Here is a 15091-nt window from a genome sequence, read left to right as displayed (position 1 = left end):
TGAAGTTCAAACAATGTTCTGTAACCAAATGACTTTTGTTGACCAGTTTGAATTTAATTAAAAAGGTAAATTGATTTACTAAGTGTCAAAGAAATTAAAACATTTAGACATTACTCGAACAGTGTTTTGCCGCTATTGTGGGTGGGAGAAATTACATATAGTTGGGGCTGATGAATGTAGTTCAAACAATGTTCTGTAACCAAATGACTTTTGTGAGAACAGGTTATTGGCGAGTTAAAAAATAGGCGAGTTAGAAAAAGGCGAGTTAAAATGGCGAGTTACCCCCTGCAGTGTTTTCCGGAAAGTCCACGTGGCGAGTTAAAATGGCGAGTTACCCCCTGCAGTGTTTTCCGAGAAAGTCCACACGGCGAGTTGTGAATTTCGGAAAGTCCACGAGGCGAAGTTGTGAATTTCGGAAAGTCCACATGGCGAGTTGTGAATTTCCGGAAAGTCCATGTGGCGAGATTGCGAATTTCCGGAAAGTCCATGTGGCGAAGTTCTGAATTTCCGGAAAGTCCATGTGTCGAGTTGTGAAAAATGCAGTTTTGGTCAAAATTCAAAAAATGATTATTTAAAAAAATTGATACCATTAATGTATTCTTTGACTCATGTCCGTTCCATATTATACTTTATCATATAAATAGATATCAGCCTTGATTTTAAATACTGCAATCAATAGTTAATACTTTCATTAATACTGTACAAATTTGCCTAGGCATTATGTGTTTTGACTTTGGCACATACAATTTGATTTTTTTCTGTTTGTGCAGTATGTCCTAACTAGTTTTGATGGTAAAAACAAAAGGATTTCAGTATCAGTAGAATGCACAGTGACCGCCACTGATGTTGATGAAAATGTATTTGTATGATTTTTTATTTCAAGAGTAGTGAGATATGATTAGGTTTCTTTTATATTAGTGGTTGCTTGTATATCCGATTATTCATGGTACATAAAATAGTTGAGTAATCAATCAATTGACTGATTATGTGTTGTGCCCCTTTGTGTTGTGTTTTTTTTTAAAGGGTTTAAAAAGTTTTATGACTTTTATTTGTATAACTTTTTCGGATTTTATTTATACTAGAAGAGGGCAGCCTATGCACAGGCGAGAGTAGCACTGTCTCTATATATTAATTCCCAAGATCATTGCAAGCCCGAGAGAAATATATGATAAATGGAAACTGATTTTGCTGATTTTGGACTAGCAGCTTTAAAAAAAAAAACAGTACTTAATACACTGTGACATTTTTAATTCACTGTTGGAACTTCATCATAGTCTTGCTGTAACTTCGCCACGGGACTTCATAGTGTTACTGTAACTCGCCACTGGGACTTCATAGTGTTGCTGTAACTCGCCACTGGGACTTCATAGTGTTACTGTAACTTGCCACTGGGACTTTATAGTGTTGCTGTAACTTCGCCACGGGACTTCATAGTGTTACTGTAACTTCGCCACTGGGACTTCATAGTGTTACCCATGGGAATATCTAAAAATAGCCTGACTCTGTGGGGGGTAACTCGCCTTGTTAACTCGCCTTTACCTAACTCGCCCATATTGTAACTCGCCTAAAACATGCTCTCGACTTTTGTTGACCAGTTTGAATAATTAAAAAGGTAAATTGATTTACTAAGTGTCAAAGAAATTAAAACATTTAGACATTATTCTAACAGTGTTTTGCCGCTATTGTGGGTGGGAGAAATTACATATAGTTGGGGCTGATGAATGTAGTTCAAACAATGTTCTGTAACCAAATGACTTTTGTTGACCAGTTTGAATAATTAAAAAGGTAAATTGATTTACTAAGTGTCAAAGAAATTAAAACATTTAGACATTATTCGAACAGTGTTTTGCCGCTATTGTGGGTGGGAGAAATTACATATAGTTGGGGCTGATGAATGTAGTTCAAACAATGTTCTGTAACCAAATGACTTTTGTTGACCAGTTTGAATAATTAAAAAGGTAAATTGATTTACTAAGTGTCAAAGAAATTAAAACATGCGAGTGTTGCCAGTTTATAATCATGTTGCTATATTTGATTGATTGTTGCCTCAAGTGGTATATCAGTAATATTTAAACAACTATAAAACAAGATACTTATTTGACCCATGTTTTAATAAAGGCTGAATTGATTTGATTACATGTTATGTGTGGAATATGAACAGTATTATGTTCCTTCGGTTGAAATATTTTAAAAAATGCTGAACAATAATGTTCATCAAACTAAAAAAAGTAGGTACGGTGTAAAATCAAGAACATCATCTTGCGATAATGAACAATGCTATAATGTACATCTTGTAGGCTAGCACAAACCAAGTCAAGAGTTATGGGTAAATGAAGTTTGGGAAAATTACTCCCATATTAAATGCTGAGGTCCTTTCTCTGAGGTCTTTTCTTGCCTGCAGTGCTTCATTTATTTTCAAGGCCATGATAATTATGTCTTTTTTCATAGAAATTTATAATTTTTGATGAATTGTGTCTTTATTATGCATGTCTTGTAATTGTGTTAAAGCTTCTGATGTTTACCTTACATGTGTTTGGGTCTCGCAAATCATGAGACTGGGATTCTTGTACATTCTGTGTGTTTTTGTGAATAAAAAATGATTGAAATCTGCACAAGAAACTATATTTCATGTGATCATTCTACACACATTCTACCGAGTTATGGATTCGTCTTTTTTTACTTGATATTACAACAACTGCCACAACCTCAAAAGATTACAGTTGGGATTTTGGGACGAGGGTTAGGGTTTGGATTAAGGGATCAGGGTTATGATCAGTTCGGTAGCTATACCATCATTTTTAGTTTGCAGGACAGCAAGACTTTAGAATGACTGCCACCACCCCCAGATTAGGGTTGGATTTTGGTGTATGGTTAGGTTTAAGAGATTAGGGTTAATACAGTGTGGGTGCCCACCACTATTCCAAATTTGCCTACCTAATGCAAGCAAATGCAATTTAAATGTGCTGGCAGGATTACTAAATTCTTGTTTTCCTCATTTTATTGCAACAGGACTGAACAGAAAGGGAAAAAGGTGCTCAGAACATACAGGATATATCAATGTAAAGAGTGTTCAACAGTATGCGACTCAACAGCAGAATTCCATGAACACTTCAAGATCCATGTAGAAGGAAAGGTGAAAGGGAGTATTACTCAAAATGCCTCCTTCTTGTATCGCTGCAAACCATGTGATTTGATTCTAACTCAAGAAGAGGTTGAGCCACATCGCCGCAAGCATTATAAGATCATGGTGGAGTCCACAGTGTGTGATACATGTGGAATGTTGTTCACTAGATGGGAGTCTTGGAAATTGCACATGATGAAGCACAATGCCGAAAAAACTGGTGAATGGCTTGTGTGCAAATTGTGCGATAAGACTTTTTATAACAACCGGAAGTTATTAATGCACATGAAAAGACACACAAAAGAGCGCCCTCATGTGTGTGAAGTTTGTGGCAAAGGATTCAAATCGCAAACAACATTTGAGCGACACAAGTACATCCACAGTGGTGTCAAACCACTAACTTGTGAACATTGCGGCAAGGGCTTCATAAGCAGTTTCAACCTCAAAGGTCACCTTCAACACACACTGGGAAAAACCTTACAAATGTGATACCTGTGGCGCAGCTTTTACTCACAATGTGAGTCTGAAAAATCACAAGAAATATGCTCATGGTATCGATATGTGGAAAGATCAGAAACCACTAAAGGTTCAGGAATATGATGTTGTCGACTTTAAAGATCCGGATGTATTTAAGAAAGAAAAAGTAAAGGTACCTACAGAAGAAGATGCAAGTACCTCTCAAAGTCATCAACCTGAACAACCTACAACTGCATCAAGTGATGATATCATTCCAAAACCTGCTAAACCACATACAGGATCCAGTAAAGAAGACCAGAAAGCTATCAAAAAAGAGACAGCTGTTTCTGCTGATTCATATGTAACAGTGCCCATTAGACCAGGATTCATACAAGGCATACACCCAGAGCCAAATGTACAACCTGTCTTAGGAATACCTATTGCGAGCAATCCAATACTGAGTTATCATTTCCCTACTCAGAGTATACCTCCTCCACATACTATGACTACTCCACATACTATGACTACTCAGAGTAGCAGTAGCGAGTTTGCCTTTAGAATGCCTTCTTGTTCACAGACTAATATGCAGCGTTGGTCCAACGAAGGTGCTGGAAGTGGAAGCTCTTTTACCAATTTATAGGTCTGCATAATGCTATGTATAGTGTCAAGTGTCTTATGATGGTTGTTGTTAGGGTTGATGAAACGGACTTGAAAGACAAGAACTTAAATGAGTCCTGCAACCTGGGCATTTACCAATTTATCTGTTGTCTATACTAAGTGTTAGGTCATCATATTGTAAACATTAATCCCACATCATGTGATGTAGCACAGCTAGTGACAACTTTAGTGGATATCATAAAGATAACTTTTTTTATGAAAGCTTCTATTTATTAGGAGGCTATCATTTTCTTCAGAAGGAGGTCCCAAATATATGGCGGGGTCATAAATTTTGGAAAGAAAATTAGGGGGGTCATACAATTTGTGATGACCAAAATGTAGGGAGTCCAAGATGTCCACAGATAGTGTGTTTATTTTATTCAAAAGACTTGATTTCAATACAATTTTTGCCTGTTTTAGGGGGGTAAGGTGTATCGGGTGTGGGAGGGTCATAAAATTTTGTTACTGAAATGGGGGTCACAAGTTTATTGACACTGTCTTTTGGAAAATGTGAGACCCCCTTTCCAAGAAAATGATAGCACCCTTACTTACTACAGGTTTATAATTTGCATGACCATTCGTATTATCTAGGCAGAAAAGGAGAAAAGAAAATTAGTGATCACCAGATTCATCACCCGGGGATCGTCAATGTCAAAGTGTGCTTCATACAGTCTATGCTCCTGGTAACAGTTTGAAATAATAAGAAGGAACTGTAGAAAGAAGAGAGCAAATATTTAAAGAGCTAAGTGAAATAACAAGTTAAGGAAATGTAAAGTTAAAGGAAGGAAAAGAAAATTAGTGATCACAAATGTCTGAGAGGGCTTCATCCTAACTGCGGCAACTGTTTTAAATAATAAGAATCAACGGTAAAAAGAATACAGAAAAGATATTTAGAGAGAAATAACAAGTTCAAGGAAAAGAGAATAGAGGAAATATTTATAAAAAATATAAGGAAGCATATCATACGAAATTATGTTTAGTATAGCAACTTTTGACTTTGGTGTTCTAGATGATATATCAATAAGGGAAATGAATAGTTTAATGTGTTAAATTAGTTGGCAGTTTAATGTACATATTTATTGACTGTCCCAAGTGATTACACATGCAACTTTTATTAGAACTGTGTATAAATTTGATCTATTGCTAAATTCTTTAGCAGAATAATATATTTTACAATAGTAGTAATTTGGTGTCTATGGGAGTCTACTGTATATACAATAATAAATGGACTGTCTCTAGCAAGTGTAATTGTTACTGTCCGTGTCGTGCATTTGGTAACCATGGTACGTGTAGCATATGTTGTTAGAGCATATTTGTATATTAGATCATTTTATATTAAATGTGATCAATATAAAATATGACATACATTGTATTGGGCTATTCAGTTGAAATACATACTCCTTTGGAAGACATGACCTTAATCTTCTACACAGAGAATGTGAATTGCAAATGTGGTTACATGAATGGGTGACTCCATTTGAAATCTTCACTCCCTGCGTTGAAGATTAAGGTCATGTCTTTTATAAAGTGTATGAAATCAAATGGAATTGCCCATTTAAGGTTAACAACTATTTTAAACTGTTGCGATTTGGCAGTTCACAGCATCTTGCAAATGGTAGTGAGCTTTGGCAGAAATTGCATTGATCATTTCATAGCGAGTGTATAGAAGAATTTAAATATCGCAGATATACTTTTGTAGGTACTACGGTTCTTGAGTTATGTTGTAAAGAGGGCTGAAACAACAACACCTTTGTAAAACGTACATATAACCCCGCTTCTGGATATTGTTTGAAGTCAAATGATATACCATTTTTAAGTTTATGATGTTTATTTTTTAAACACAAAATAAAACAAAATTGACCGGGGGAGGAATTTACGGCTCATTCGCCGTGAACGGTCACATATATTGATTTTGGTAATGAAAATGATTTTTGGCTGCTTTGACCAACAATACTGTGTGTAACCTTAAATATTTGCACTGAACTTTATGAAACAGAAGAAACTAGCACACCAGGGTCCATTTCACTAAACTTTACAAAGCTTCAAAAGTCTCAAAATCAATTGTAACTTAACAACGCATCGTAAAATCCATTTCAATATCATTTATAAACAGCACCCTGAGTACAGTCAGTCTAAGTACAAAGTACCGACGCAGACGCACACATTGTGCCGACTTACAAGGCATGCATACATGCAGCAGAGTCGCAGCACTGCGCACTGTTTACGCGCTGTATACGTGCGAGTTGTCACATTGTACTTCAGAGTGGACAAACTGTAAGCAGGGTTAGAAGTTATGATACATGTGACTGAGTGGATAAAGAAATACTAAATCAATGGATTACAAACATAGTAAATTATATACAGGGTTCGGTTTTTGCCGGCAAAAACCTGTTTGCCAGTGGCAAAAACCTGCTTTTGCCAGTTTTTGCCTGGTTTAAACCGGCAAAACTGGCAAAAACTGGCAAAAACTCACATATAGTCACTGAAATATTAAAAGTTAATGCAGAAAGCTCATAAACAGCAGCATACAACTTTTAATGAATCATTCAACATAATTTTAACTCATCAAGTCCTTAAAATGAAAAAAAGTTTTGAATCTGATATATGCCACATTTCGGTTAAATGCACTTGAGCAATGAAAACACATGCCTTTAAAATAAAATATGTTACTTATAAAATACAAAATCTGGCTTTGTTACACTCAGGAAATGATTTTTGTAACTTAATAATTTGTTTTGAGATGACAAAACTGAACTATAAATCACTTTTTTAGTTTTTGCCATTTTTGCCGGCAAAAACTGGCAAAAATTGTTTTTGCCAAGCGGTTAAAACCATGGTTAAAACCGAGGTTTTTTTCCACCTCGGCAAAAACCTCACGAACCCTGATTATATAAGATTAATGTTTGCATTGTCGATTCAATTAAATGTCCACAAACTAAATGGAGATCTGTCTGATACTAGTAAAGCTACTAAGTTTGTCAATACTTTCACTTGTCATTTTAACGCACATATGCTAAAAAGATAAAAACATTGCCAATTACCAACATGTACCCAAATATCATTTTTAAGTAGGAACTCATGTACATACTCTTATCTCTGGGTATGCAGTGGCACTGGTCATTGAACAAGGATTGATGTAAAAAGTGTTCATACTAAACTGAGATGTAAAAAATATTTACAAGGGACATCACTGTGACCAAATCTTTGTCTTATTTACAAAAACAGGTACATGTCTGAAGATTTGGAGACTGCTGAAGCAAGATCACTTTTCACAAGATCAGATAAAGAAGATACAAAGACATCCAAGCGGCCAAGAAGAAAAGTCAAAGAACGCGTTTATGAACGAAGGACACAGAGATTATTCCAATGCAAACAGTGCTCAAAAATATGCGACTCGTTTGTGGAATTCGGACCCATTACAAAATCCACTTGGAATCACATGACAGTGCAGAAAGCACAGTTGTTCTGGATTCTAAGTTCTACAACTTATTGTATCACTGTAAACCATGCAACAAAGTCTTGAACGAAATTGAAATTATATCTCATCGCAATATGCATCGTAAAATTGTAGATGAAGTATGTGCCACGTGCGGAATGGTGTTCACTAATCGTAGTTCATGGCGCGAACATATTAAAAAACATGAAGCCAAGAAGACAGGCAATAGATTTGTGTGTAAATTATGTGGTAAAACGTTCCCTTTCATCGGTAGGTTAAAGAAGCACATGCCTTTTCACTCGAAAGAGCGTCCACACATTTGTGAAGTATGCGGTAAGGGATTTAAGGAAAATTCTATCTTATTACGGCATCGCAAAACACATCGTAGTACCAAACCACACGCATGTCAGTTCTGCGACAAAGGATTTATCACAAAGGAGAGACTGAGAGGCCACGAGAGAACGCACACTGGGGAGAAACTTAAATGTGATCTATGTAATGCTGGCTTCACACATAAAAGTACGCTTACATATCATAAGAAAACTGCTCATGGTATTGATACATCAAAAGAAAACAAATACCAACTGGTTCAAGAATTTGATGACATTAACATACAAGATCCAAAAATGTATGAAAATTGCACAGTGAGAATAGCAACCTCTGCAGAAGAAACAGGTGCTAACAGTCCACGAGATAACAAGTACATGTCTGAAACAAAACCATTAGTGGCATCGCATGACCAAGACAAATATATCTCAATTGATATAGAGCATCCTCGGTATATTATACCAGCACCTGCACCAACCGTGGATTTGAAGTTGCAAGCAACCAGTAGTAACATACCTGTTTGTGAATTTGATGGTTCAACTAGTGGTGTGTTTACTTCAACCACTACACAGGGAAATCAAGGAAATAATGAAGCAGAAACTCCTGTGATGTCTTATACCAGTTTATAGACCAGTCCTGACAAATTTATAGGAATTTTTAAACAGGTTAATTAACACTATATGACAGGATACTATCGTAAAACCTCGTCTACATGCATATAGAGTGCTTCTGATGAAAGCTTCATTAATCCAGGTGCCATTATGGAGTTTGAGCAAATAAAGTACAGATCCAAGCATATACAAACAAGTATTATTTTAAGACCAATCTATTGTATTGGCATATTTACGCTTGTTTCGAAATAATTTAGCTTTCATCAAAAAACTACACTATATATGCTTGTAGAAGCGAGGTTTTACGGTATACTAAAGCAGGGTTGTCAACTTCTTGTATGTAATTGTTACTGTCCGTGTCGCGCATTGGTAACCATTTTACTTGTAGCATGTATGTTGTTAGAGCTTAGTTGTTATTAAGGATCATTTTAGAATGTGATCAATATAAAATATGACATATTGGACTATTCATTCATACACCTCCTATCGAAGATATGACCTCAATCTTTCACGTAGAGTGTGAATTGCATATATATGTGGTTACATGAATAGGCGACTCCATTTGAAATCTTTACTCCCTGCATGAAAGATGAAGGTCATGTCTTTCATATGTCTTGTATGGAATCCAAATGGAATAACTCATTTAAGGTTATCAACTATTTTAAACTGTTGCGATTTGGTAGTTCACAGCATCTTGCGAATGGTAGTGAGCTTTGGCAAAATTGCAATGATCATTTCATAGCGAATATGTAGGAGAATTTGATTTATACAGATATACTTTTGTAGGTGTTATGGTTTTTGAGTTATGTTGTAAAGAGGGTTGGAGTTTTCAAAGTATATGATTTGTAGAATAGAATGAACTTTTGCAAAATTATTATTATTCATAATATTGATTTAGATAATGAAAATCGATTTTTTTTTTTTTTCATAATTTTTTTTAGCTGCTTCGACCAACAATACCGTGTGTACGTTTATACCTTTTAAATACTTGCACTTGCGCTGAACATTATGAAACAGAGACACCAGCACACCAGGGCCATATCACTATAAATCTTTACAAAGCTTCAAAAGTCTCAAAATCAATCGTAACTTAACAATGCATCATAAAATCCATTACAATAAAATGACTTGTGATCGGTTACCTTCGTATTAAGTAATAAGGGTTTACTACAGTAAAGTTATGCATAGTAAAAGAGTATTTGTAATTTACAACAGTGCCCTGAGTAAACAAGGTTAAAAGTTAAGTGAAATACAACCCTGATCAATTAGGATACATGTGACTGAGTGGATAAAGAAATACTAAATCAATGGATTACAAACATAGTAAATTATAAGATTAATTGATTAAAGAGTTTAACTTCAACACTACACTATTTTTCGCTCACCTGGAACGTTTTCACTAGTTCGACTAGCGTCTTCAGCAGATGGTGATGCTGTGATGATATCTTGTCATATGACGTCATCAGTGAAGGTTATCCCGATCGTAGACAAGATACCATCACAGCATCACCATCTGCTGAAGACGCTAGTCGAACTAGTGAAAACGCTCCAGGTGAGCGAAAAAATAGTGTAGTGTTGAAGTTAAACTCTTTAATCATTTTATCTACCACTACGTATGAATATCCACTCATATATAAGATTAATGTTTGCATTATCTATTCAATACGCAGAAGTCAATTTGTGCTGAAATTCCTTCCCACAATGCAATATGCGTATTGCATAACAAAGAATATTGATTAACCTCCGAACTGTATCTATTGTTATGCAAAACGCTTATTGCATTGTGGGAAGGAATTTCGGCACTAATTGACTTCCGGTAGAGAAACCCTAAATCCGTGTATTAAATATCCACAAACACTATGGGCCACAATGGCCTCGTCCCAATGGCATAGTTCAATAACCTCAATTATACAAAATCATAATGCAAAACTTGATCTCAAGTTGCAGAGTATACTATGAGTTTTGGTACCCGAATTTTTCAAAGGTCATTCAATAAATGTAAAAGAATAAATGGTCAAAGAACTGTGCCCCTGATAGATGAGCATGTTGTGGATCCTAGTGAAACTAAATGGAGATCTGTCTGCTACTAGTAAAGCTGCCATGTTTGTCAATACTTTCATTTGTCATTTTAACTCGCATATGCTTAAAAGATACAAATATCGTCAACTACAACATGCACCAAATATCATCTTTAAGTAGGAACTCATGTTAATACTCTTGTCTCCGAGTATGCAGTGGCACTGGTCAGTGAACAAGGATTGATGTAAAAAGTGTCCATATAAACTGAGGTGTAAAAACATTTACAAGGGACATCACTGTGACCAAATCTTTGTCTTATTTACAAAAACAGGTACATGTCTGAAGATTTGGAGACTGCTGAAGCAAGATCACTTGTCACAAGATCAGAAAAAGAAGATACAAAGACATCCAAACAGCTAAGAAGGAAAAAGACAGAACCCGCTTACAAACGAAGGACACAGACGTTATTTCAATGCAAACAGTGCTCAAAAATATGCGAGTCATTTGTGGAATTCCGAACCCATTACGAAATCCACTTGGAATCAAATGACAATGCAGAAAGCACAGTTTTTCGTGATTCAAAGTTCTACAACTTATTGTATCACTGCAAACCATGCAACAAAGTCTTGAATGAAATTGAAATTGTATCTCATCGCAACATGCATGGTGAAAAAGTACATAAAGTATGTGACATATGTGGAATGGTGTTCACTATTCGTGGATCATGGCACAAACATATTAAGAAACATGAAGCCAAGAAGACAGGCAATAGATTTGTGTGTAAATTATGTGGCAAAACATTCCCTTTGATCGCTTGGTTAAAAAGGCACATGCAGTTTCACTCGAAAGAGCGTCCACACATTTGTGAAGTATGCGGTAAGGGATTTAAAGAACATTCAGGCTTACTACGACATAGCAAAACACATCGCAGTACCAAACCACATGCATGTCAGTTCTGCGGCAAAGGATTTGTTGCAAAGGACAGTCTGAGAGGCCATGAGAGAACGCACACTGGTGAAAAACCTTTCAAGTGTAATCTATGTAGCGCAGCCTTCACACATAATGGAACTCTTACATGTCATAAGAAAACTGCTCATGGTATTGATACGTCAAAAGACAACAAATACCAAATGGTTCAAGAATTTGATGACATTAACATACAAGATCCAAATATGTATGAAAATTGCTCAGTGAGAATAGCAACCTCTGCAGAAGAAACAAGTACCAACAGTCCACAAGATAACAAGCATACTTCTGAAACAAAAGAAGGACAAAGGGAACAATCGAAGCCATTAGTAGCACCTCGTGACCAAGACAAAAATGTCTCAACTTACGTAGAGCATATTAAATCAGCAGCTGCACAGAGCGTGGACTCGAAGTTGCAAGCATCCAGTAGTAACATACCTGTTTGTGAATTTGATGCCTCAACTAGTGGTGTGTTTACTTCAATCACTTCACAAGGAAACCAGGGAAATAATGAAGCAGAAGAAGCTCCTGTGATGTCTTATACCAGTTTATAGACCAGTCCTGACAAATGTTTAGGTTTTTTTAGCAGGTTAATTAACACTATATGACATTTTGCTGTACGAAAAGCATGGTTGTCATCTACAATAACATCAATGAATGTAGCATAAACAAAGCAAATAAATCTCAACACAATACATTTTAGGTTTACCAAGGATATTTAACTGCTTTAAATGATAGAGATGATACCTAGTTTGAATTTTTTCGCAGAAATTGCACAAAGGACATACAAACATTTATTATCAAGACTATTATATTTTACTCTGAGTTTACTCTATGCTCTAATTAACAAGCATTGAACTACTAAATAATACCATTGCATAATATTAATCACAAGAAGACTTATGTTGACCAGGAAGCATCAGATGCTACGCCAATGTGTAAACACAGAATGTATTATATTTTTTGCAGGGGGGGGCCGGCCAAGATTGGCTCAATTTTGACGTCGTCATTGGTTTTACACGTAAACACAAAAATGTCTCAAATTATTCCAAAACTGTACGTATGTTATTAAGCACTATTTTATCAGTCGAAATCCGTTGAGGTTTGCCAGTGAACCTCATTGTAAGTACTGTTTTTTAAAAATTTTTTGTATGAGTAACGCACGATATGTTACGATATATACTGAAAATTTCCCCTATGTGTATCGATGAGTTTACGTGGTGTAGTGGTTGCGGATCTCGCCTCCCACGCATAGGGTCCCGAGATTGATTCCCATCCCCGGCGATGATTAAAAAATTTTCTTCTTTTTCCTTTGAATTTAAAATTATTTATTTTCATGTGAAAATGTATATATTGCACTGGGAAATATATTTTGTGAATTTTTTTTCTGTAATGGGGCCACCCGGCCAATAGAGCTAAAAACGGATCTTGGCTCCGGTAAAAAATAATTGCGTCCATCGTGCAGGCAGTGTTGCCGTCATATTGTCTGTTTTGTTTACGCTTTTGGCTGTTGCCACATTGAATAATGTAGTCCACCGTCGTCTGATTTTTTGGGGAAAAAAAGAAAGTTGTAGCTAATCTTTTAAATGTTAGTAAATGTTAGTGATATAGTATAATAATCTTGTTTAATAGATCGATTAAAACAGTTGTTTTCACTCAGATTTATTTCAATTCCTTTTTTTTTTATTCACTATTCTGTTCTTACAAGCACGGTTGCTTGATGGCATGTGGATCCGAGTAATTTTTAAGAAAAGTGGAACAATGGTGGCGCTATTTATCTTAAATCTCGTTTGCATCTTTACAAGGGGTAGACACTTGCATAATAGCATCAGAACAAAGACTTACAAATGGCAAGGAACTTTTTTATCATGAAATATAAGGACTAGGTCATATTATTTGCCAAATTTAGATTTAAAATATATGTAAATAGCGCCACCAATTTGCACACAAATGTACAGTTTATAGCATAAAAATTAGCACAAAAAAGCATAAATAGATGAATAATTTGATAAAGAAACGAAAATCTATGTTTAAAATAGCTAAAAAATATGTGTATTTGTGTGATAGCTGTTGACTATATAATGTTTTGTTAGAAAAATTAATAAATGATCACATCAAACAACCATGGCAGTTGGTTCAGGCAATCAACTTCATGGTTTATAGTTGTTTCTTTCAAATACTTGGGTGTTGTTGTTGTTGTTGTTGTCGTTTGTTTGTTTGTTTGGGTTTTTTTCAGTTCCTCAGACCTCATAAACTTAATTTATTTTAACACAAATTCCCAATGACAACAGCAAAATGTTAAAGAACCCCATACAGTTTTACCAACGTAAACATTGCACTTCGTCAGCCTGCTACGCTAAATGCCCAAGTCATTCTTACATGTTTCTCATTTGCAATTTTGATTTTCTGAGTAATAAACTCATAATTCATCAAATTTCCAGCCGCATTTTTCATTAACTTGTGGAATACATATCTTTTGATGTATTCCACATGTTAATGAAGAGTGCGGCTGAAAATTTGATGAATTATGGGTTTATTACACAGAAAATCAAAATTGCAAATGAGAAACATGTAAGAATGACTTGGGCATTTAGCGTAGCAGGCTGACGACTTGTTACTTTGATTTCTTTTGATAACATTACGAAGATGATCTTTAATGATATTTGAAATGCCTTTATCATCAATTACTGGACCTTCGGCATGCATTTATACTTACAACAGTTGTCTGGTACATCTTTGAGCGTGATCGATCTTTACGAAAGATGCATGTTTTTGTGTTGTCTCGGTCCCAGCCGGTTTGTTTTCCTCCGTCACTAAACAAACCGTCTGGCGACAACCCCGAAATGATGATTGCTGATTGGTTTAGGGTCGGTTAATGAATTTCCAAATAAAAAGGTTTTCAATTGGCTATGGCTGATGAATTAGGACGTGACTCGTGTAAGTGACACAAACATCGTACTTTGTAGATACCGCAAACGCAAAATGTACTCTAGCTTGCAGCCACTGAGGCGCCAATCGTCTGATATCGCCTTTCATGTCAGTTATTAATTTCAGAATTTAATTGAAGAATTTCTTCTCGCCCCCATACACTGCCTATCACGTGCAGATATAGGTAGTGTATGTGCTTCGTCCGTGATTCGGAAGTCACGTAAAGCCGTTGGTCCCGTGTACAGGAAGAGTCAAACCCTGTGCACGTTAAGTGTCAGAGCTATTCGAAAAGAGAAGGGGGACCATCCCCGGTTCTGATATCTGCAATCAATCCTAGGTACCAGGATCGTGCATAGGTAAAAAACTATGCACGTTAAGCCCGTGCGACAATACTCAATTTGAGGTATGCACGTATATAGGAAGAAGAAGAAGACTCGCAACGCGTACTCGCATACAATAGAGAGCTTGCGAAATGACGTTACGTTAACTTTAACTTTAACTTCTAGAGGATTATAGAGGATTATGTATTCAAAACCAAGATGGGTTTGAATACATAATCCTCTATAATCC

The 15091-nt window shown here is 35.9% G+C and overlaps 1 protein-coding gene across 7 annotated transcripts in view; it reads left to right on the top strand.

Moving 5' to 3' along the window:
• The window catches only part of LOC140155397 (uncharacterized), a 127627-nt gene that overhangs the window by 61762 nt on the left and 50774 nt on the right, over window positions 1-15091 (top strand). The window contains exon 5 of one of the 7 annotated variants that reach the window (XM_072178238.1): window positions 10959-13726. The exons of the other annotated variants lie outside the window; for them this stretch is intronic. Within the exon in view, the coding sequence (XP_072034339.1) occupies window positions 10959-12147 (1189 nt within the window). The 3' untranslated portion in view covers window positions 12148-13726. Of the gene's footprint in view, window positions 1-10958; window positions 13727-15091 lie in introns of those variants that run through there. 7 annotated transcript variants of the gene reach the window in all.

The sequence above is a fragment of the Amphiura filiformis genome, chromosome 6, assembly GCF_039555335.1.
Source record: "Amphiura filiformis chromosome 6, Afil_fr2py, whole genome shotgun sequence".
In the NCBI taxonomy this organism is placed as follows: domain Eukaryota; kingdom Metazoa; phylum Echinodermata; class Ophiuroidea; order Amphilepidida; family Amphiuridae; genus Amphiura; species Amphiura filiformis.
Note: the sequence above shows the minus strand (reverse complement) of the source record. Positions and strands in the feature narration are given on the sequence as shown.